The 24,023-nt window shown below is 30.3% G+C and overlaps 2 protein-coding genes across 2 annotated transcripts in view; both read left to right on the top strand.

Annotated features, from left to right (window-relative positions):
- The first annotated feature begins 135 nt into the window (after positions 1 to 135).
- Positions 136 to 5,753, top strand: LOC148237255 (pseudouridine-5'-phosphatase-like). Its single transcript, XM_088203435.1, has 4 exons — positions 136 to 226; positions 290 to 508; positions 660 to 892; positions 4,765 to 5,753. The coding sequence occupies exons 1-4, from the start codon at positions 172 to 174 to the stop codon at positions 4,942 to 4,944; spliced, it is 687 nt and encodes a 228-aa protein (XP_088059561.1). The 5' UTR covers positions 136 to 171; the 3' UTR covers positions 4,945 to 5,753.
- A 5,621-nt stretch (positions 5,754 to 11,374) lies between these two features.
- The window catches only part of shd (cytochrome P450 family 24 subfamily A member shade), a 32,465-nt gene continuing 19,816 nt past the window's right edge, over positions 11,375 to 24,023 (top strand). Inside the window, exon 1 of the mRNA XM_088203421.1 lies at positions 11,375 to 11,473. The gene's annotated coding sequence lies outside the window, so the exon portion shown is untranslated. The remainder of the gene's footprint in view (positions 11,474 to 24,023) is intronic.

Genomic DNA, 24,023 nt, shown 5'->3' with positions numbered 1-24,023 from the left:
GTAGTCAAATCAAATATTATATTTCTTATGTTTGTTTTACATAAAATCATTGTTTTTTGAGATTATTGCATTGTAAGATGAAATTATTACGTCACCGTTAATAGCGCGAAACGAGCGTTCTTTGGCCAAATCCTCACAAACTGTCACGTTGACAATCGAACTGTCATCGCCATGGCGTTCAACGCCGTCACCCATGTCATATTTGACATGGACGGTCTCTTAATAGGTTTGTTCCACCTAAAATTAACACATAAAGCCCATAATTTACACAATTTCATCTAACCTTTAGATTCCGAACGCTTATATACGATAGCCTTCAAAGAACTAGTAGGAAAATACGGCAAAGAATACACGTGGGATATGAAAGTGCAGCTAATGGGCAAACAGGGAAGAGAATCAGCCGAAATCGTCATAAGCAAACTCGAACTACCCATAACTGTGGACGAGTTTATCGCAGAGACGAGAAAATGCTTCGAAAAGCTATTTCCGGACGTCGCTCTTATGCCAGGTTACCTTTCAATTGATATTATTATTATTACACCATGACGTCATTGCGTTGATAGAGACGAGAATTGTGTTCATATGAGTCTATGTTAAATCATTGATTGTACTTATTTTATGATTGATTAAACAATGTTATGTAATGTGTGTTTTTTCAGGCGCCGATCGACTCATACGTCATTTAAATGATAAAAAAATACCTTTCGCCTTAGCGACGAGTTCGTGCGAATCCAACGCAGACTTGAAAATGGAGAAGCACATGGAGTTCTTCGATAAGTTTTCGCATAAAGTTTTTGGGACGTCCGATGTAGAGGTGAAGAGAGGAAAACCGATGCCGGATATTTTTCTGATTTGTGCCTCGAGATTCCCGGACAAGCCTGATCCCAAAAATGTATGTATTTGAGTTTTATTTTTTAGCGAAACATTTTTATGCGCACATATCAATGACCTTTGATGATCACTCATTGCTTCCGCCATTCTGATTCATATGCTATGAAAATTTCATATGTAGATGAAATAGCAAATAATAATAAATAAAGCATATCAAAAAAATTGACAATTCTTGTCACTGATGGCAACAGTAGATAAACTGATATTTTGTTTTTTGGCGTGTTACAATAATGGGCGTCTAACATCAACGTTGATTTGCCAAATAAAAATTAACTGAAATCGTCTTGTAAGCTTTAAAACACATGACTAGAAATAATACTCACGACTGTGTATCGAATAGCATTGTACATACAGTGAAATCTCAGTATAGCGAAGCTCACGGGACCAAAGAAAAAAAATTGTTATATTGAATGCTTTATGAATGTAAGGAAGATGCTATATTTTTTTTTTTTTTTTAATTACCATATTACTACAGCATCAAAATAACTTACAAGATCTCATAAATTGTCGGAGGAAAACTTCGTGCAGCGAATCTTAATATGCCAATAATTAATGCTTCTAGAACAAAGATTTATTTTTGAGTCGAATTGTTATTGAAACCTTTACTTTAACACGTGAAGTAAAAAGCAGTTTTTGAACGCTAATCTATCCCAATTCCAACCACAAGAACAGAATTACATCCCAATAAGATAATGCTATGTATTTGGTGGAATATGAATGGCATAATTCATTGTAGTTATTGAATTATAGGCAGATAATTACGACAGACGCGTAGTCTGCTCAGTTAATTTGCTTAAAAGCAACTCTGAGCATAAAAAGACCTTCTCTTATAAATTAAAGAAGGGTAATTTTACACAAAGACAGCACTCGCCTTCGTGTATCACGATAGAAAAATCAATGAATTTTCTTGGGAACTCTTTTCTCACCCACCGTATTCTTCAGACATTGCTCCAACCGATTATCATCTATTTAGATCCATGAAACAGTTTTTAAGTAGATAAAAATATTTTACAAAATCGCATATAAAAAAACGACGTTAAAGAATTTATTGCATTCTAAAATGCATTATTTTTCGAATCAGATATAAAATAATTGTTTTAATGATTGGGAATATATAATTAGTAATGGTATTACACATTTTAATTTTTAACTCATTTAAACCGTACATTAAAAAACGCAGACTTATGGAACAACTCTCTCAAAGTTAAGGGATGTCCTTCGTTCTATCTACTCTCAATCTTCTGGCGAATGCGTCGATTCGAACAGAAACAGACTACACCCATACCTCGCTTTAGGGCCTAGATACGTTTCACGAAACTTGGTCGCAAAGCGAAAAGCCATATAACGAATCAATTATTCTAATACAAATTCATACAAATTCAATGGGATCGGTTCCAAATTTTTTAAATATGTAACAGGGTTTATCATTTAAAATGCATTTTATCTTTTTATTTCATTTAAATCAAAAATACATACATAAGTACATACATTTGTACATAAAATAATAACAGACTCCAAAAACCAACAACAATTCATAAACAAAAATGAAACAACTTCATGTTACATAAAATATGTGTATATACATACATAATTTTTTTTTAAAATGGCTTTAATCTGAAGACGATGAAGAAATGGTAACCTACAGATCACTGTCGTTCTCATTTTTCGCTGGTAAGGATGGGCCTGGCGTAAAAAAATTGTCCAACGTTGTTTGTCTTGCCTTTTTGTCTCTTTCGTTCTTCATTGATTAATAACAGCTAATGGCTGAGTTAATTCCTCGAGAAACTTTAGCGCTACGTTCGACGTCAGGATCGTTTTCAAGGAAGATGTTTATTCCTTGTTCGAAATAGGAAAAAGCTTTTGACAAATTTTTTGATGTTAGCTGTTTGAATACAACAGGCTCTGTCTCTTCATCAAATGACGGTTCTGCTTGCAACTGAATGAGTTCCTTATATGAAAGGGGTTCCCTATCAGCTTCAAGTAGATCAAGCACATCACGTTCCTTCAAACCTTCAAAGCCGAGATCATGTGCTAGATCCAAAATGTTTTGCCTAATTTCAGGAAGGCAATTAACTTCTGCATCAGTACTTTTTACACATTCTGGCTATATTTTTTCCAAACATGGTTCATTGTTGTTAATTTTAATTCCTTCCATGATTCACTGATGCTGTCAACAGCATCCTTGATGTTATAGTTTTTCCAAAATGTTTTAATTGAAGATTTACCATCGGTTTCCCTTATAAGTTGTCGGAAAGTTCGGCGTAGGTAATATGCCTTAAAAGTGGCTATTGCACCCTGATCCATTGGTTGGATCAGAGCTGTTGTATTTTTCGGAAGGTACTCAATCATGACATCTTCAGATAGTTCGGATAAATTAGTAGGATGCCCTGGTGCATTATCCAAAATTAGCAAAGCCTTGTTGCTTAAGTTATTGTCTCGCAAATATTTTTTCACTTCTGTGCAAAAGTGATTTTTGAACCAATCCTCTAAAGTAGCTTTAGTCATCCAAGCTTTCTTGTTGGATCTCCATATGACACGTAATTGATTTTTATTTAGTCCTTTAAGAGGCCTTGGATTTTTGGACAAATATATTACAAGTGGTTTTAGCTTAAAATCACCCGCGGCATTTGCACCAAGTAGCAAAGTTAATCGTTCTTTAGACACCTTATAACCAGGCGCAGATTTTTCGGTTTTTGAAATGTATGTGTAATCAGGCATTCGCTTCCAATAAAGTTCTGTTTCGTCTCCGTTAAACACTTGTTCAGGTTTATAACCACCTCTTTCAATAATTCCCTTTAAAATGTTGGGATATTCCTTAGATGCGGCCTCATCGGCGCTAGCTGCTTCACCTTTCATTTTAAAATTATGCAAATTAAATCTATTTTTAATTTTTTTTTAAAATCGACATCGAAAAAAAGTTTTTTTGCCGTTATAGCGAAACATTTTAGGCCCTAAATCGAAAACGTGCCTTAATTGAAGAGGGCCGTTATAGCGAAAGGCCGTATAAAGAGCGGCCGTATAGCGAGGTATGGGTGTATTTATTATTGTCTATTAAATATCTAGTTAATATTTCCTTTGCATAAAGGCAATGATGTAATGCAAGTTGAGCGTACAGATACCTGTAAGCACATTCTACTGATTATTTAACTTTGTATTGGAACCGACTTTGTATCCCTTTTTCGGATCTGCTCAAATATGCGATAAAATTTAAAAAAACTCGTTACCGAGCGTTCCCACTGCGACGGCGCCGACACGATTTTATTGCTTTTGACGTGAATTTTTGACTTCTGAGAAGTGATAATTGTTTTTGCGCCCTCCTATTGACCAAAATTCGGTTTGAATATACTTTGATCAGTCTTCTTATATCAGAAGTCCATAGTAATATCAGTAAGGATAGCTATAATATTTTTAAAACATAGTGTAAAATCGAATTGCAGACAAACTATGGAGCAATATTTGCGATGCGATTTTTGTCTATACTTCTGCTTATTTTGAACCACTAGTTCAAAGATATTTAGTTTTTTTAATGAATATATACAAGCGCATGGCTTGGATTTGAGGAAATGCGTTGGAGTGTATACTGAAGGTGCTGCAATCGCTGGATATTGCTCATTCAGAAATGTTGTTAGTGATTGAGGATGGCGTTAAGATCATTAACGAAATTCACATCTATTTTAGGTGTACAGGTAACTGTTTTTTTTTAATTATAATACTATATTATTTAAATGTTTATTACCGTGATATTTATAATCTGTAGTAATAAAAAATCAGCAGCTTTCCTTAATGGAATAAAGATACACATTTGTGCATCAAAACTTAATTTTTCTGATACATTTTACAATTATTTATTAATAAATATACATATTTTTTCAGTGCCTGGTGTTTGAAGATGCTCCAAACGGAGTAACAGCTGGGATCAGCGCCGGAATGCAGGTTGTTATGGTTCCAGATCCGCAGCTAGACAAATCGTTCACCACCGAGGCTACTTTGGTCATTCCGTCGCTTGTAGATTTTAAACCCGAATTATTTGGATTGCCTCCTTTTGAGGAATAATCGATGTCCTATCGTGAAATTATTATATGTAATGGTTGTTATTATATCGCGTAGATTATAAATGAAAATTTGATCAAAATTATATTTTTGTGCAAAGACCATTCTAAGAGTGGTATAAATTTATTATACTTTACGTACACAGGGTGGGACTAAAACCATATCCGTTTTAAAAGTCTCTAAAAATAATATTTTGTCCACCCGCATGTATATTCTTAGAAAAAATGAGCTCCCTTCTCTCATAGGATCCGAATTCAGATAAATATTCCATTTAATAAGTAGTTATTTTAATTTATTTTTCTGTACCGTTATATATTATTGCTTTATTTTTATAAGTCTAAAAGTATTAGACTCGAATGCATATCCTTATCGCATCTTCAGTGCTATAAATCAAACGTATTATTAATTTACATAATCTGTAGTAATGATGTTGTGCAATTGTTATGTTTATTTTTGTTGCGTTATGTACGTTTAGAAAAATGTTATTTTATTGTAAACAACGCCATAATTCACAAAGTGAACTATGCCGTGGGTTGATTTATATACGCTCTATCGTTATTCGATAACTTTGTGGTTTGACCAACAATCACGAACAATGATGATGACATATTTTTCGAAGAATTTTCTTATTGTAAAAATGCGATTATATTATAAAAGAATCCGATTTAAACTTATGACACTTTTGCATCGGAAAGGTGTGGAAACAAAATTTCTTTAACTCGGCGTAATTTCAACTATTGTATCATGAAAATTTATGTTATAAATGCTCAAATGTAAAAATGAATAATAATAATAAAAAATATGGCATTTTACATTCGTCGTTTCTCTTAAAATCTGGTTTATTATAATACCTGCTCAAAAATATATTCCACTTCCATTAAAAAAAATATTATTCTTACCTTAAATATATTTTAAAAACTGAAATAATAATATTGTACTTCATACGATCAGATAGTATATAAAATAAAAGCTCATTTCAAATTATCGTATCATATAAATGAACTAGATGTAGTGGTTTCACATTACTTTATTGATTCAACGTATCTGATGATAATATATGTGATTTTTAAGGTGTAAAGATTGTTTTTATTAGTAAACATACAACTACATAATAATTTATTAGTAAATAACTTCAATGTCAAAGGTTATAGATTTTCTTTCTTATAAATATTAATTGCTACTAAAAAACAAATAAAACTGTCGTTATCCATAACTCAACATAACATGTATCGATTACGTAATGCATTTATAAAAATATAACCTTTGTGATCTCTTTGTTTTAATAGTGATTTATTAGTTTGGAATATTGACATAATTATTTATCATGGATAGAATTACTGTAATATGTGCATATAGTATTTTCATATATTTTGTATTTAGAATCAATTAATCCCATAAGTAAGTATGTAAATAATTTATGTTATTGAGGATCAGAATAAATAAAATCGTCAACACAATTAAATTGCTCGTTTAGCCATTCCCTGTCGCTCACAGACAATTAAAAAATGCATATGCTAAGTCCTGTAAATTAATAATAGCATTTCGAGAATCGCAAGTCGTTTCATGGAACCAATTTGGGCTTTAATTGGATTTTTTCCTCTACCTATTAAAATTAGGATTGAGAGATCGCCTGAGTCGAATTTTGCTAAGAAAAAAATGCTCAATGAGAAAGTTTGAGCTTTTTTTGTTTCAAACGTTTGTTTGTATGTATTGTAGAACTAGATTAATGCAAATTTCTTGTTTAAAACGTGACTTTTCAATTTGAGGAAAGCTATAAAGCAATTAAATACATATCTAGATTAGTTTATAAAAAACCAGAAAATAATATAATTTTAAAATAAATTTATTTTTATTGCACATTTTATCGTTATAACTTTGTATTTAGAAATTTTTAGTTTACGACTTATTTAATATATAAATATTTTTTTATATTAAATAGCTTATTTTACAGAACTGATTTATCAATATTTGGTTATGGTACATAATACATTAAATTTAATTTTAATGTACATATGGTACATTAAAATTAAATTTATTTAAAATTAAAGTATTTTATAATTTATTTTCGATATAAAATCACTACAAAAAATTGCAACTTTTGATAAGTTGGGCAAAATAAAATAAAAAATACTGTATATACATAATTACATATATATAATAATATTATATATAGTATACATGGTATTGATTTATATATTAATTTTAATCTCCAGATTATTATCATGTATTTTTATTATAGAAAAAGATTTTTTTTGTAAAAAATATTCAGTACTATTTTATATTTATGTTTATGGCTTTTTATGTAAAGTATCAATTAAAATAATAAAAACTGAACTTTAATCAAAAATCTAGATGAAAATATTTGTTCGATCATATTATTATATTTTAATTAAAAATATTTTTTTGTATGTAGCAATGTTTATTATTATAAAAACTATTCTTAAAACAACAATGTCTGATAAATGTACTACAGATTGTGACATATTATACATTGCATATATTTATAAATCAATTTTGGGGTCGTTATTAAAATTATGAATATTTAAGGTCGAAAATGTAAAAAAAATATATATACATATGTACAATATATGAAGTTATTAACCCTTACATATATTTTTTTTAATATTCATAATTTTAATCACGAGCCCTAAATTGATTTATTAATTAATACAATATATAATACGTCACAATCTGTAGTTCATTTATCAATAATAAAGATTGCTACAAATAATTTATTCTTGGTTTAAAAAAATACATAAAAATCCGTTTTAACTGTATTTTTATTTTTTTTACAATACGTTTTAACAAATACTACATCTTTTAAACTAAAGTTTTAAATTCTATGTCAGTTTATATTAGAATATCTATTATATTTTTTTATGTAAATTTTATTTTTTGCTAAAATTTTGTGTAATTTTTTAATATAAATGACAATAATAACTTTATATTTTCGAAAAAAGCTATTAAAAATAAATTCTTTATTTAGGCTGAATATTATCAAAATAATATATAGACTGAATATTTTAATAAAACAGAAAAATATTATAAATTGTAATATCTAATGGATAAAATTTGACATTTTATATACATACATATTTTTTCTAATACTTATAATAGCTTTTCTTTACAAAAATAATGTAACTAATTTTTTTGAGAGAAGCCAAAAAAAACTTAAATTGCCTATAGATGTTACTTACAATGTGCTTAAAAATTGTTTTCACTGAAAACTGACCGCGACAATCATATGCAACTTTATTAATTCACTATCAGTAAATGTATTAATTTTAAGAGTTATTAGATGAGCTACTCGTGAACTGACTAGTTACAGCCTCATTTTTCTTAATCTACCTATTTTAAACTTTTCTGCAAATTGTGAATATCGTGACGAGTGCTTAGTCTATTAATATTGAATTATTTTAGAAAAGACATAATACCACCGTACAATAAAAATAAATGCATTTTCATTTTATTCGATAACAAAATAATTCACACTCCACTTTATTACAAAAATCCCGACACTCGAAATTCACTAATCCACAGGTAATAAAATGCGAATAAAATATCAGCAGAATGCGAAGCAATAGGAGCACCACATACGTCATATCTCGCAACTTCTTTACTCGATGATGGACCATTTCGTTGTAGCGTATATTTTAAAATTTTAAAGAGCTTAAAAATGTAATATATATTCCTAATTTGCCGAACCCTGGTAATCTAAAACTATACTGACCATAACACATATTTTATTTGCTGCAGTTTTTTGAACATATTTATCTTACATAATACTTTTTATACTTTAGCGTTATCATTCATCTATTGATTATTTAAGCGCTCAGGTTTAACCCTTCAAAGAGAGCTAGTCTAAAATATAATATCAAGTACTAGAGGAAAATTTTATTTAAACCTGTTGATTTATAGAGGAAAAGTTTATAATATATATGTAGATTCATATAATATATACGGGAGAGGTGAGAATTATTTTTTTGCAATAAATAAGAAAAAAAATAACGAATTTATTTAATTTTATTTCTAAGACGTTCTAATAATTCCAATTAGTACACTTTTGAAACCACATCCTGACCTAAATTCCTTGCAAATATTCAACATAAACGATGATGCAAAATTTCCTAATCAAAATCGATAATATTCAGACCTTGCACATAATTTGTCCCTATAACCTTTAAACTGGAACACACTCTCAATACGTAACAATTCATTCACAACGCAATTTGTAATCTTAAAGTTCAAAATGGCAATTAAAAATCGCAGCTAACAGCTGTTCGTTATCAATCATGTGTCGAAAGCGTCGCTAACCTCAAACTTCAAAAACAGCTGTTTAGTTACCGCTATGTTTGTTATAAATTTGATGCAATCAAAAGCGTCGTTAACCTCAAAAATCGTTTGGAACGCTTGTGATGAGATGCAAGCGACAAGTTGGAAGCTTAATCGAATTGCATAAGGACCCGCATGGTCGTAAATCAATTTAATGCAGCGGTCACTTGTGCACCCTCTGATGCATTCAGCGATGTTTTATTGGACAGTCCAATGTTCGGAGTGAAAGATGCGCTTTGGTTCAAATGCGAATTGCACGCGAGAAAGCGGGCAGATTAATCGCTTCGATTGATCCCAATTGTGGGAATTGGAACGAATGTGGGTCGCATTTCCTTTTGAGGTATATACAAGAAGAGATTTTGGAACAATTTCCTGAAAGTTCTTATATCTACTGTACAACATTTAATCTATACTATTGGATTAATAATAAAATAAAAAATGAGGTTAACTTTTATTCGTTCAAAACTGTAGTTATCATACAATTCTGTGTTACTTAAAACAGAGGATGTAATATTTTTTTTTTGACAAATGGGTGCCGCACGAAAATAACTTTGAATGTCAATATTATGCTGCTGAAGATTTTGCGTACATCAAAACCATTCAATAGAACAAGGTAAACTGTGAATATATTGAACGGATGCGTCATTTAGGCAGTGATAAAAAAATATTATTTCTTGAAACTATTGATTCTAAGAATAACAACTATTACTTTTTCCCTCAAAATGCTTTAACTATTTAATGACAGTCGCTCAATATTACAAAATTAATTTAATATGTATATGGTTTTCTCAGTATCAATTTTATGAAGCATTATTATAAGTGGAATATTTGTAATATCAACATGTGCTAGCAGTGTATGAAACATTGATATTGGGCTTATGTTTTTAAAACAGCAAAGTTTTGTATTAGTCTATAAAATGTAACAATTGTTCACTAAATATATAGTAACTTGAAAACTATCCCAATCGTATATTCTTACACATATCGTATCTGACCTCAATTAATTTACTACTCTCATATATGAGTGCATCGGGTATAAGAAAAATCTTAATATATATAAAATAAATAAATCATATAAAGGTTCTTCAATTACAGATGGAATGAAATATGTGTAATCTACTTTTTCATTGATGATGACCTTAATTTCGGTAATCGAAAATCACGGTCGTTAAATATTGTATTAGCGTTTTTATTGATCATAAAAATAAGCTATCTGAATTTTAATATAAAATCAAATCGATTAAAATTTTCATACGCAATCGAAATTGTAATTAAAAAATTGTACATTTAAACAGCTGTACTAATAGGTCATCTTTTAATAATAAAAAAAGAATATTCGCTATCTTGTAAAATGTATTTGTTATAATTTTACATCTTAGAATAATCTGGGTTCAGGAAGTGCAACAAAAATTAAAGTTTAAAAATGCTTTCACGCAATCATAGTTCATATTATAGATTTTTAAAGTGAGCACGATGGTTTTGTTTATAAAGTGCACCCGGGAGTTGATTTATTAGAGGCTGCATTGAGAATATGGAATAATTTTATTATTGCATCAAATGATAAGCATTTTTATGACAAAATTCAAAGGGGAGGGGGCAAATGCTCCCAAATGAAGTCCATGCAGATAAGCCATAATAGTCAGATTTGTAAAAAATAGTATTATATAACAAATAAAATAATATTCATGGTTGAAACCTCCATATTTTAATTAGGTTTGTGCGGCACCAATTTGTCATTTTTTAAATGGTACTCTAATATTTATACTTAGTGCTGTTTCAGTAGTTTTTAAATACGAATAAAATAAATTTAGTCGAGTACGAAGTGAAAATCAGCGGTGATATTAATTTTTTGTGGTGTCAAGCACGTGCTTATTTTCTCACTATGGGTACGAAGCTGAAAAGCGTCCTTATATTGTGCGCATGCGCGTTAGCCCCGCAAGCACGCGAGAGCGAAACGTCAAACGTCGGCGTGAGTTGTTGCGTGTGCGTTGTTGTTGTTTGGGCGCTGACGGCGCAGCGGCCGTTCCGTGCAACATCGAAAATTTGTTTGTTGTTTTTACACGCAAGGAGCGGGTGGTGGTTTCAGCTGAGAGCGGTGGTCAGTGGCGGCGCGGGTTTGTCCGCGGGTGCACGCGACAGCTACCGTCCGCAGTTACCTTCGTTCGCGATTCGCGCCATTTTCCCGAGACGCGCTTTTCCTGTGAGTCATTTTGTGCATTTTCATCGTCTTTATATTTTTTTCTAACGGCATCGATCAACAAAAATATGATCGCTTTTTAAAAGTATTTGATTATAATCAAACCTAAAGGCTACTTTAGGTTGGTTTTTGTAACAATATTTCGTACCCATTCAATATAGATTAAAAAACAATTGATTATTAATATTCTTAACCGTTATACAAAAAATAATTAGTATCCATAGTAACTGAATATTTTATTATTTTTATAAATTAAATTTTTGTTTATTATGTAAATTTAAATACAGTTTCTTCTATTATCAATAGGAAATCCACAAACCACCCTTATTTAGATCACATTTTTATATACTAGATCTTATAAATATGTTTTTAGTCAGCTTGCTTGTTTCGAAATGGTGGCCATTTAAAAACCCTAATATACCTTAGTATCATAGCTCGATTAATAAGAAATAGCTCATGATAAAAATAGTCGGTTTTAAAAAAAAAATATATTAGCTTTTCAATAAAACAAATAATAATATTATTACATACATATATTATTTGTTTATTTGTTTGCAGTAGAACCCCCCCCCCTGCTATTGCTATTTGAGTGTGTGTGTAATTGAGGCACTAGAAAATATTTTTTGCAATACATACTTACGAATCAATATGGTGAGATATCCTCCCTTTGGTTCGCTCACATAAAATAGCACATCCCCAATTTACCGTCTAATTGGGGGGTCTACTGTTTATGTATATCTAGTATATCTAGTAAAATATGCTAAAGTATTACATCATTTTTATTTAAAATGCAGCAATTATATATTTTTTTAACTTTTTGTTATGGAATCGCTACAAAAATTATGGTGCTTATTTTTTTATGATATAATATTTAACTATAGAAATGTAATACATACATATAATCTGTTTTTTTATTTTATTATTGTGTTATGTGAAAATAATTATAATAATAATATAAAAATATTTTTTAAATATCTTAAAATAAAAATAGCATTAAATTAAAAGGTCAGCTTTTATAAAAAAAATGATTAGCATTTAAATAAAATGAACAATAATAATTATATATGCATGTTTATATTTATACTCAATACTAATTATGGACTAGGGTAGATATAATTAGGCTTAACATACAGCCTTAACGGCATTGATCCAAAATGAACAAAAATTTAGGAGATGACCTTCTGTTTTAGCTCTCTCAGCATCCCAAATTGAACAAATATTCAATTTGGGATGCTTCATTTGATTCTCATTTAATGTAAGTCGTAATATAGTTATAAAATGCCATGAAAAATAATTTTAGAATAGCTCAAAAAATTTGAGTAGCTTTTATATGATGTTTCTATAAATATATTTATATTTACATTATATAAAAAATTAGGTTTAAAATAATCTAATTATTATTTAGGATAGATATAATAAACAGTACACATTGAATTTATTTAAGTTAAGAAATTAATTATTTCGTATTATTTTAGGTATATATTTTACTTTTCCTTATAAAATCGCTATAAAATTTATGCTGCGTTTTTTTTTTAATTATATAATATTTTTATTTACTATAGCTAATTTATTATACATAGTCTAGTTTTGCTTTATTTTTATATGATGTTACTTATTGGAAAAAAATAATTTTAAAACAACCCAAATTAAAAATTACAATAAAATAATTAGTCAGTAACTTTTAAATTAAACGGTTATTAAATATAAGTTTATGTTTATATATAGTGAAATTATAAAGTAAAATATATTATTTTTTTCCAATACATTTAATTTTATGTATATACTTAATATATACTTATATTTAATTTAGATCTATTCGTTATTATGTCTCAATCTTTTAATGTTAATTCTAACAACTTAGATCCATTTTGTATCAAATTAACAATAATTAAAGCTATCTAAAATTTTAATATACCAACTGAAAAAAATAATCTAATAGTTAAATATAAAAACATAATATGTCTATGGTACGTTTTCATCGATTTTGATGTTGTCAAAATGTAGACGATTTGATTTTTATGTAATTGACCTTTTATTTTTATTAATGGCGCTGTTGGTTGTTTATTATTAGCTTCGCTTTTTATCTATGTTAAACATTTTTTTATTATCTAAAAATGAAGATTAGCATATAACGTGCAAATTACTTAGAAAGTAATATTTTTTTTAATGTTATTAATTATTATATTATACTATAAGGAAAGTTGCAAACCAGATCGATATGTATCTCAAGTCGTATAGATTGTTTGATCTCGAACTCGAGAATAATATTGGCGTAACCTTTAATATAAGCAAACATATTCATATACTATCTATAAGTACATAAGATAACTTTTGTTTATGGTATTCCTGCTCTTTTGCATTCTATGGCTACTCGCGTATATCTGATAATTTAATGCGTCGCGAAACTTGCGTCACTTTCAATTATTGTCACTTAACTCTTTTGCGTCTTCCTTATTTTCGATACACGCCGAACTATTTCAGGTATCTTTTTTTTATCTACAAGCATTTCGATCTCACCTTCATTCACAATATTCTTATGTCAAAGACCTTGACGTGCAATCTAACATTTTTAATTGGGTCAAACTCTTATCTCTCAGATAGTCTTCTACAGTTTTCTTTTCTCTCTTTATTAGTTTGCTAATGCAGCTAGACACACATCGTCGTCGGCTTTGTCTTCCCTCGCCTTTTCGTCATCCGATCCCCTACCGTCTGCCACCTGGACCTCTCTTTGTCTTAGAACTGGGTTAGAACTCCGAGTGCCCTCCAAAGTCTGGGTTCTTAAAAAAATCGCACACACACATATACACACATACCTCACACAATGCAGTAATTCAACGCCTAAGCTTTTTTAATGCCCGCGACTCAACTCGGTTATCGGACTTGAGTTTTATGTTTCGCTACTTCGCTTTAAGTCCAGACTCGGGTAGGACCTTTGTTGGGTGACCACACGTTTTCATTGAGTCTGCCACCAGAAAAACCTGTCGGATTTCATCTGCGAACAAAAGCGCGTCTGGTTCAAACGGCCTAGAATTGGGACATTGGACAATGGCGCTGTTGAATGTTTTTATTTAGAAATTCCAGAAAACTTATATATATATATATATACATACATCAGACAGATGTACTTGAGATCTAATTCTACAATATAAAAATAGTCGCAAATACATACATAATTGTCGCTCAAACAACATTCGAACTAAAAGTTTTCCTCGACTCTAATTAGACTCTGATTTGATTCCAAGAAAATTCTCAATTAAATCATAGCATTAAAGTTGCATTATACAATAATAGCACTCACACTTGATTGATTTTGCTGCTTCGTTACATAACCGGAGCGATTTCCGGTTTTGAAGCATTGTTGCTGTCTTGGCGTGACCTTGTTGATAATACTTATCTATTTGTATGCATATAAATAGATTGAAATTTTAACAACGCTGGTGACGTTGAGTTATCTGAGAGTACCCAGCTGCTTTTTCGTATCATAGAAATGCAAAGAAATTAGATTAGTTCTGTATTTCACAGAATTCACTGTTAAGGAACACAAATATCCAGAACTCTATAACTAGGCATCTTAGTCACAATTAATACATATTATTTTAAAGCTGCTTTAATTCACTAATTGTATAGTTAAAAATATTTGCTCTATTTTTTAATATTTTGCAGTTGTAGAATTCAGGTAGAAATGGTCCGTTTCATTCTTAACGTTCGTAGAAATTTATTTCTGGATTACATCAAATGACTCAATTGGGATTTTCTGGTTTTAAAATATTGCTATTTAAAAATAAATGTATTTCTTCTTAAAAAAAATGCTGTGAACGTTGAGAATGAAAGTGGCCATTTTTGCTTGAGCCCAAATAATTTGTAAAAGCGATTTACTCCTGTATTAAACAGTTTTAAAAATATTAGTATATAAGTTCGCTAGATTTGTATTAGACCTTGTTCTATAGCTGTGCATTATAATCACAAGTTCTATTTTTAAGGATCATAATACTTTTCTAGTGCTTGTTGGAAGACTTTTGGCAAGTTTATGATAATCTTTCGAACTTTTTATTATGCTAAAATTAGATATTTCTCTTTATCTATATGTAATATTACAAAGCTAATTGTAAAAGTTTCCCGAAAAATTGCATTAGAATTGCTCAAACAAAATAGTTATAGGTTATATCTTTATTTTAGTAGCTCCTAAAGTTTTTAGCATTTCTAATTTGTGAGTATTTCTACTCAATTTAGTTACAAAAGTTAGCTTTAAATTTAGAAATAAATTGTAATATGTAACAAGACTGCTATAATTGTTTTAAAAGCACTATAATCACAAAGACTCTTAACATTTCATTTATTTCTAAAAATGTTTTAAACTTTGTTGTCACAAGAATTACATTTATTTTTTTAGTTTTCAAAGGATCTTAGCAATTAAAAAAAATCAATCTATACTAATATTTTCGGTGCTTCCAGAAAATATGCTTTAAGAGTTTTTAAATTTTTTAATATGCTTTAAGAGTTGCAAAAGCTCTTTTTTTATTTTGCTAGTTAGCCTTTAAGTTTATATTTTACAAAGTAATATTTAGGAAATTTTATTTTTTGCCATATCTCATAGTTGTGTAAACATAATCTATAAATACAAATTAAATACATAAGCAACTATACATTTATTTTGCTAGCTTTCTAAAATGCTTCATACATCCTACAGTTTCAAAAGGATTCAATTATTTTTGCAGGAGTTGCAAAAACTTATATAAAGTCATTAATTTTTAAGATTTTTATGGAATTTAAGGCGATATCCAATTTAAAAAAAATATATTTTAGTTGCTAAAATTATCGAATTCTCTAATATAGTTAAATTTTCTTTCAAAGAGCAATACGCAAGAAGACAATTTAAGCAAGAATGCGATCAAGTTTGCTCGGATGTTTTGTGCGAAGCGTGTCAAAACAACTTATTGTCGTTTCGCGTTTCGTATGATATGTTAGTTGAACTGAAATCTTATCGAAACTTAAAAAAAAGAAGCCTTTTGCTAAAGTTTTTCATGCTGTAATTATTACAAAAATAAATAGTTTTTATTTTCCCGCAAAATGATTATTTTTTGAAGCATACTTTTCAATTCGTCTATATGTATAATATGGGTAACATAAGTCTGAATACATTGCCACATCAGGAATACTTCAAGGTTCTCATCTCGGTTCAATAATGTTTATTATATTTATTATTTATATTCTTATTTCCAAATACTTTTCGACAATTACTTTCAGGGACTTCTTAAAATGGAATTCATCAAGGATTGCAATAAAATGTTATGTTGAAAATCTTGTGCGTGGTCATTCCATTTAGTATAAAAAAATGTTATTCCGTGACACATTCTAGAGCAAAAAAAAAACACTTAAATTTTATTATAATATGTTTAGCAATATGCTACATCGCACAGAAGTGGTAACCGATTTGGGTGTCCTATTTCAAGAGCATATAGAAAACATATGCACTAAAGCCGCAAAAATGTTTGGATTTACTGACTCTAACTAAAGTCGTGTATGATTTTTGCAGCCTAATTTAAATTTATTCAGCTTTTAGTGAGAACAGTTATTAGAAGTGTTGAGCACATTGTGAGTAACATCAATAGCCAATTTATTCGATTTTCCTTCGCTTCACTCAATCGTTCACAAAACATTTATACTCACGCTTTGTTTGAAATGACTGTAGAATTAACTTCAATGAATAGTATGCATAAAACAACTACTGATTATTTATTTTTAATGAATTTGAGATAAAGTGTATCATATACAGTGGTGTTAAAAATATGTGCAGAACAGGTTAAGGCTTAGTTAAAAAAAATATGAGTCTTAAAAAATACAGGGTATTCAATGATTATCAATTGTATTGTTCATCAGCCGGTACTTTGTGGGAAATATCTCAATCTATCATGTGTTATTGAACCAGTTGTGTCAGCGATTAACTTAACCGTCGTTAGTATCGTGATGTATTATTAGAAATAGAAGCCGAATATCTTTTATCACGTGATATTTCAGCCACGGTAAAGTTATATTTTGATTTTTTGATAACTCAGAGGAGCAATTTCTAGTCATATGATCAATTAATGTATATTTATTTATATATTGCAACACTCCTAATTAAAAACTAAAAATACATTATTAAGAAGTTGTTAGAGTGTTTAAAGTTTGGGTACCGCAAGAATTTATTTATGCAATATATATATATACAAACACTGTATTTATTTTAGTAGTTTTAAAGGGGATACCTACTATTTTAAAAAGTTTTTGTGTATATTCCAATGCTGCTTGAATAGTCCAAAGCTATAAAGTGTCACAAGCTATACCTTAACTTTGACAGTTTTCAAACTTTTATGAGCTTCCAAAGATATGTTTGCTTATTTCAAAGCTGTTAGAAAGCAGCTTGTTTCTAAACTCTTGGTAGATTTCATAGATGTTTAGCTTCTCAAGGGGCTTTGAAGAGTTTATTAAGGTTTCGGGAGCGTACCCAGCTGGGCGGGCTGACGGTCACCCTCTGTTATTGTTCCATCGGGGGCGCTCTTCGCAACGCGACACGTTCAATTATGCAAGTTTCAATTTTGACTTTTTACGAGCGCCGCGAAAGCTCTCCTCGCAGCCGCGCAAAGGGTTCAGGAAACCGGTCGGGGCGAAAGTGTCACCTAGGCCGGGGTGACCCTTTGATGACACGCTCGGTTTTGTTCGCCCGCCGGTCTAGACGGTCCACCGCGAGACGCATAAATTCACAATTTGTGTCTCGCAGACGCGCCCCCTTCTAGGAACTGCGCGGGCCAGGGATAACCACGTCGGCATGTCCGCGGACAATATCAACACAGTATCCGCGAATCGTAGGCCGCCGGAGCGTGGCGCAACGGGCGCAGGTAGTCAGGTGTGACGCAACTTGGCCACATTCCACTTCTATCTATCTAGTCCGCTGACCACCTCGATGCTGCTGTATTCATCGTAAAGATCCGCATGAAAATCTAAAAATATCAGAAAATATATTGTGTTAAAGCAGCGGTCGCAAACCTTTCGGACCTCACGGACCACTAAACTCAAAATTTTGTATCACAAAGTACTGAAATTTGTTATATGATGATGACACTTCCATAAAATCTTGAATGAGTAATGTGGTGCTTTTAGTTAATTCCATATATTGTCACATACGGTCTGCACCTGCCTGAAATTATATGCAGCTCTAAAATGTATATGAAACGTTTCGCAACAGTTGCGAAACGTTCATTTTTGACGTAGATTTTTGACTTCTGAGAAGTGATAATTGCTTTTTGAGCCCTCCTATTGGTCAAAATTCGATTTAAATGTGCTTCATTTGATTCTCAATTAGTAATATTGTTCAGAAAAAAGAATGTCATGTATTCAAATACAATGAATTGTAATAAAATCACATATTAAAATTAACGACCACTGACTGGCAAATATTTTCCACTCCTCTCTGGAATAATCTGTAAAGACGTCCCGGTATAGAAGCAAACACATGGGGATGAAATCTAAATCTTATTATAAAAATGTGTGTTAAAGTAGATTTCTGCTTTTATTAGTAAAAAGTGATGAAATCAGAAGCGTATGTGAACGAAATCACAACATCTTAGTGCAAAAAAAGTTTTATCCTCGTCTCCCGCTTTTAACCGACAAGCGTCGCGAATCAAAGCTTCTCGTCTTCCGTATACAAAGTGGCAAATGTTTCCGAATAGCGCAAAATTTTATTTTAAACTAAAACTGCGGATTTATAATTGGTAAAAATATACCAACTACGACTCCAAATTATTGTGAAAGCAATTCAAGGCTTGTTTTGTTAAAAAATATTAAATTAAAAATAGTTTTTGTTAGAATCTCACGAATATGCAATAATAAATTTAGATCAGTGATCATCAAATTATATAAGTGTATGAGGTCCAAGGTGACCGGAATATTCCGCACACGAAAATTCTGTGTTGCGAGTTCTTAAGCTGTGTAGCGTTTTTTTTTGAAAAATATTCAAAAAATTATATTCATAAGAATCCTAATTAAAAATGTAATAATAAATTATACAAAATATGTTTTGCACAAAAGCTCCAAAATTGGTTTTTCGCAAAAGCTCTAAACAATTCAATAAAATAACTTTATTTTGTGTGTTATTTAGCCGCGCAATTAGAATTTCTAGTAATATTATTATTACATTATCTAGTGGAAAGAGTAGCAGTCACTTATGCAAAATATCTTATCTTACCTTGAAAACCTATCGACAAAATGACTTACGCGGCAGATATTTGCTATTTTTTTTACTTAAAATGTAAGGGTTTGAGAATATTTTGTTCTTAACCACTCCACCTTCATACGTTTTAAGGCGTACAAACATATATGCACCAATTTCCCCGCGAACGTATATATCCGCGCGTTACGTTCTTATGGATAAAAATATATTTTTTCAAAATAATTAATATATGACTTGCTTGTAAGTTATTTTCTCAATGCTGCCTTCATCAATACTAGAATTTTTTTATTTGAAACACATCTACCATATTTTTAACCTTATACAAAATAAAACATTTTAATTGTAATTGACCCTCCAATGAATTAACATACAACTATAAGTTTATAAACTTCTTCACATTTTTATGAAAAATTAAAAATATGTCATTTTAAATATTTTTCTATTTATCTTTAGTGTTGATTTTTTAAAAACGATAAATAAATCGAAGGTTATAGTAAATAAAAAATGAGCAGAAAAATAAATCATTTTTTTATGCCTAGCTATCATTAAATGAAATTATCTTTATTTCTAGTATTAAATCTATGTTCATCTTTATTAATTAATAAATACTCTGGTATAATATTATATATAAATACTAAAACAGTAATCTTCAATATTTCTTGAACATTTAACCATTCCAATACATCAATCATACTTTTACAACTAGTGAATCTGTTTTTATTTATTATTTTATTTAATTTATTAAACATATCTAAAATTGTTGCACATTAATTAAAATGGGGAAAAGTTGGGTGTATTTAATTCGTTGAGGTTATTTTGGATTTTAACTGCAAATGGATGTTTCGCAACTGTTTTAACGACAGCTTAGAGCAGCATATATTTTCACTAGCGCTCATCAGTGAAATTATATTTTCGCTTAGAGAAATATTTATATATCAGTGAAAATGTATTCGATTATGATTTCACTGAAAATATACAATCGTAATAAAAATATTGGTAATAATTCTCAAAATATTTTTAAAAATACGAAATAAAACGAATAAAAAATATTTACTCATTTCCAAATTCATTTGCATCTAACGTGAGAGTTAAAAGTAAATAAAAAATAAATAATTAATAGAATATGCTATTTCAATTAGGACGGGTGCAGTTCGGTCCATAACGGTCTCTGACTCTGGTTTTTCATGGTACGCCCGATTGTCAATGCCATTCGCGCTTCTTTCGCTGTAAATTTATATTTAATGCATATTTTTGGATATATAATTGTACAATCAATTCAAGTGTATGCCATTAAAAATAAGCTAGACTTAGTTGATGTGCACATAATTGCATCTCATTTACATTAATCCTCAAGGATAATACGAAAAGTTGTTGGCATCAAAATCAGCTTGTTTAGTTATGTATGATAGAAAAGACCTGCGGAAGGAATTTCATTACGTAAATTATAAAGGAAACCATCGATTACATTGGCACTATATTTTAATATCTAATTCTGTTGTTCGCTGCTCAAGTGCAACAACAGCTTCTAGCCAGCGATTCCCAAACGCTGCAGTTCATAAAAATATATTAAAAAATCAAGACGCGTCAGATTTCTCACACAATTGTGCCATAAATCTTCGACACATGTGCATATTTTTTCCTGCTTTAAAAAAAGCGCTGCCATTAGTATGAAAGCTAATTTAGTATGTAATATATTTTAAACGGCGCTTCTATAAATTTATTTTATAGAAAAATTGAATACCCCCGATGTGGGTCATGATGTGTTCAAAAATCACATGGAACACGATACGACGGACTCGGAACGATTTGGCGTTCCAGTTTTTATTTTATTTTACCCCATGGCTCTCATACTAGTTTCGATCGGCGCTTCTCAAAAGCCATCGGCAAAAAATCACGAGGAAGTAATTATCCAATCGTTATGTAATAACATCATGAGATATATGTTCGAGGCCAAGGTCAGTAAGGTAAAAGGCATCCGAAAACCTTGACCTACGATCAGGAAGATCATATTCTGGGCGCCAGTTATGCATCGCATCGCCACATTGTAGAGTCAAAGGGTAGTCCAGGTCTTCCGTCACGTTCTTTAGGCCACAGGTCACCTCAATAGCGTCTGGTATTATGGTAATTTGCTACCATTGCGATACCATCACCTGGTTATCCAAGGTTATCTCGCTTCGAGAGCAGCGATGAGGTCAGGAAACCCCGACACATTTTTTTTGTCTACAAACACACGCATGTAAATTTGCGCTCTAAAAACAATGTTGTTTTTTATTTGTTCCTCTTCTTGCGTAAGCAGACTCCGTTCAATTTGGAAGAAGACTGGTTTTTCGAGGCGACACTGCGTCAAAAATTAATTGCCAATCCGTTGGGAATCGTTTCTGCATTCTATGATGCTAGCTATATTAAATCTTGCAACTTTTGAGATACGATCGAAGCCGGTCTGAACAACTCGAATCAACAATGGAACACACCTAGAGCTTTCTCAATCGAGATACACCCCTTCGATTGTCTCGACTATCCGAGTAGTACAAATCATTTCGGTTTCAAATATATTTTATTGCTCATTTTAACATGCATACTTCATATACAATAGATAAAACTAACGTATTAACTCAAATATTTCGATTACTAACTATATAATAATAAAGCCTAAATCATGGTTTAATATTTATGTTAAAAACAATAATATAGAACAAAAAAATCTATTAAAACATATAAATCTGTCAGTAAAAGCACTGTGATTAGCTTAGCAAATAAGGTCATATATGTATGTATACATATTGTATTGAAAGTATCGAAGGGATTATCAATTCAACGTGGGTTTTTTTTATGTAATACGGGGAAATATGTACATTACGCCGCTCGACGTAATGCAATTTAAATAAATTTCGGACTGTAACTACAACATAAACTGTTGAGCGCATTCTTTAATAATCGCCTATTTTCGAATAGAGTAACCGTAAGTCCAGATCTAATAGCCCAGAATCCACAGGTTCATCTCCCCACATTAGACTCAATTTTATAACCGACCTTAACTGCAAAGTGAAATCTATTAATTATATAATTAATTACGTAACCAATACCAAGATTTTCGCTTTTGTGGATAATACAGTTTGACTTACCGAGTTGGATTGTCAGTTTACAATAAAAAAAATAGAATGTATAAATGACGTCAGGTGTTACTGCCAAAAAAATATATAATATATTTACAAAATCCGGTGGAGTTTTTTAATAGAGTAAATTTATTTCTTTTATCAAACATGTTCAATGAAAATTTGCGCCGAAATATCGGCCAATGAAATTTTTCGCATAGGTAGGATGGCTCAATATTTCGGCTCTAATGGACTAATAGATATAATATTATTGATATCCTTATATATAAAACTACTTGGGTTAATACATTTTATTCTACGCTTTTGCTTTCAAGTAATATGGGAATCGTCATTTTCATAGCATATCATTTTCAACAAATTTGATATACGGATTTTAAAAAATTATAATAAAATATTTTCAATACTACTGGTATTTCATTTTGTAATACCTAGTTCAAACCTGAACCTAACTGAATGCTTCATAGTTTGTCTGTCATATGTTACAATTACTAAAATAAATTGCCACAATATAAAAGCTATTTTCATATGCTTTAAATTATTGTTGCACGTATTCTTTGTCATTATCGTATGGTCATCCACAAATGCCCTTGAAGTTACGTTTTCGCGGAAGTGTATTGGAGGTGAAGCTAAACGATAACGTTATTGGTCCTAAATTAGCATTCTCTCCCTTCATCAAAATACTTTTTATCATACACTCACGCTCGACACTCAATTACGCACTATTTTTTTAACGAGCATCACTCAAACTGCCACGAGAAACCAGATACCAGAGAGGCTCTACGACTCTAAGCTAAGACCTGCATGTTATATTGTATAAACCCTGAAATAGTCTTATAAAAATACAGTATAAAATAGGATTTTTAGAGAAATAAAAAAAAAACATATTTTTGTTAAAAGAATAATTTTTTACTCTGGTTTTAAATAATATTTAATGAAAAGCTAATTATAACTTAAATTATATAACTTTCGCTTTTTCTTTATATAGCTTATGTATTAGCTTTCGCATTAGTGCTAAGAGTTCTATTGAAAATAAAATTAAAAATCGAAAACAACAAAACATCTAAGGCTGCTAAATGGATCTTTGTTTCTCTTATATATTATTATAGACTGGTTTACGCACTAACTTATTTTTATACGAGAGATGAGATAAATTGCAGCATCTTAATTAACGACTATCAATTGATCAGTATTTTTTTTATATAGCTTTACTATGAATAAAATGTTAATAGAAAGC

Source organism: Plectrocnemia conspersa, unplaced genomic scaffold (assembly GCF_051122295.1).
Source record: "Plectrocnemia conspersa isolate PC_06_02 unplaced genomic scaffold, ASM5112229v1 ptg000002l, whole genome shotgun sequence".
NCBI classification, from domain to species: Eukaryota; Metazoa; Arthropoda; class Insecta; order Trichoptera; family Polycentropodidae; genus Plectrocnemia; species Plectrocnemia conspersa.
The sequence above is the reverse complement of the archived record's forward strand: the minus strand, read 5'-3'. Positions and strand labels throughout refer to the sequence as shown.

Bases quoted from the DNA above. Each gene is read 5' to 3' on its own strand.
- LOC148237255 (XM_088203435.1), top strand. From the start codon at position 172: ATGGCGTTCAACGCCGTCACCCATGTCATATTTGACATGGACGGTCTC. The intron at 227-289 runs GTTTGTTCCACC...TCTAACCTTTAG, and splicing joins CATGGACGGTCTCTTAATAG to ATTCCGAACGCTTATATACG. The intron at 893-4,764 runs GTATGTATTTGA...ATATTTTTTCAG, and splicing joins ACAAGCCTGATCCCAAAAAT to TGCCTGGTGTTTGAAGATGC.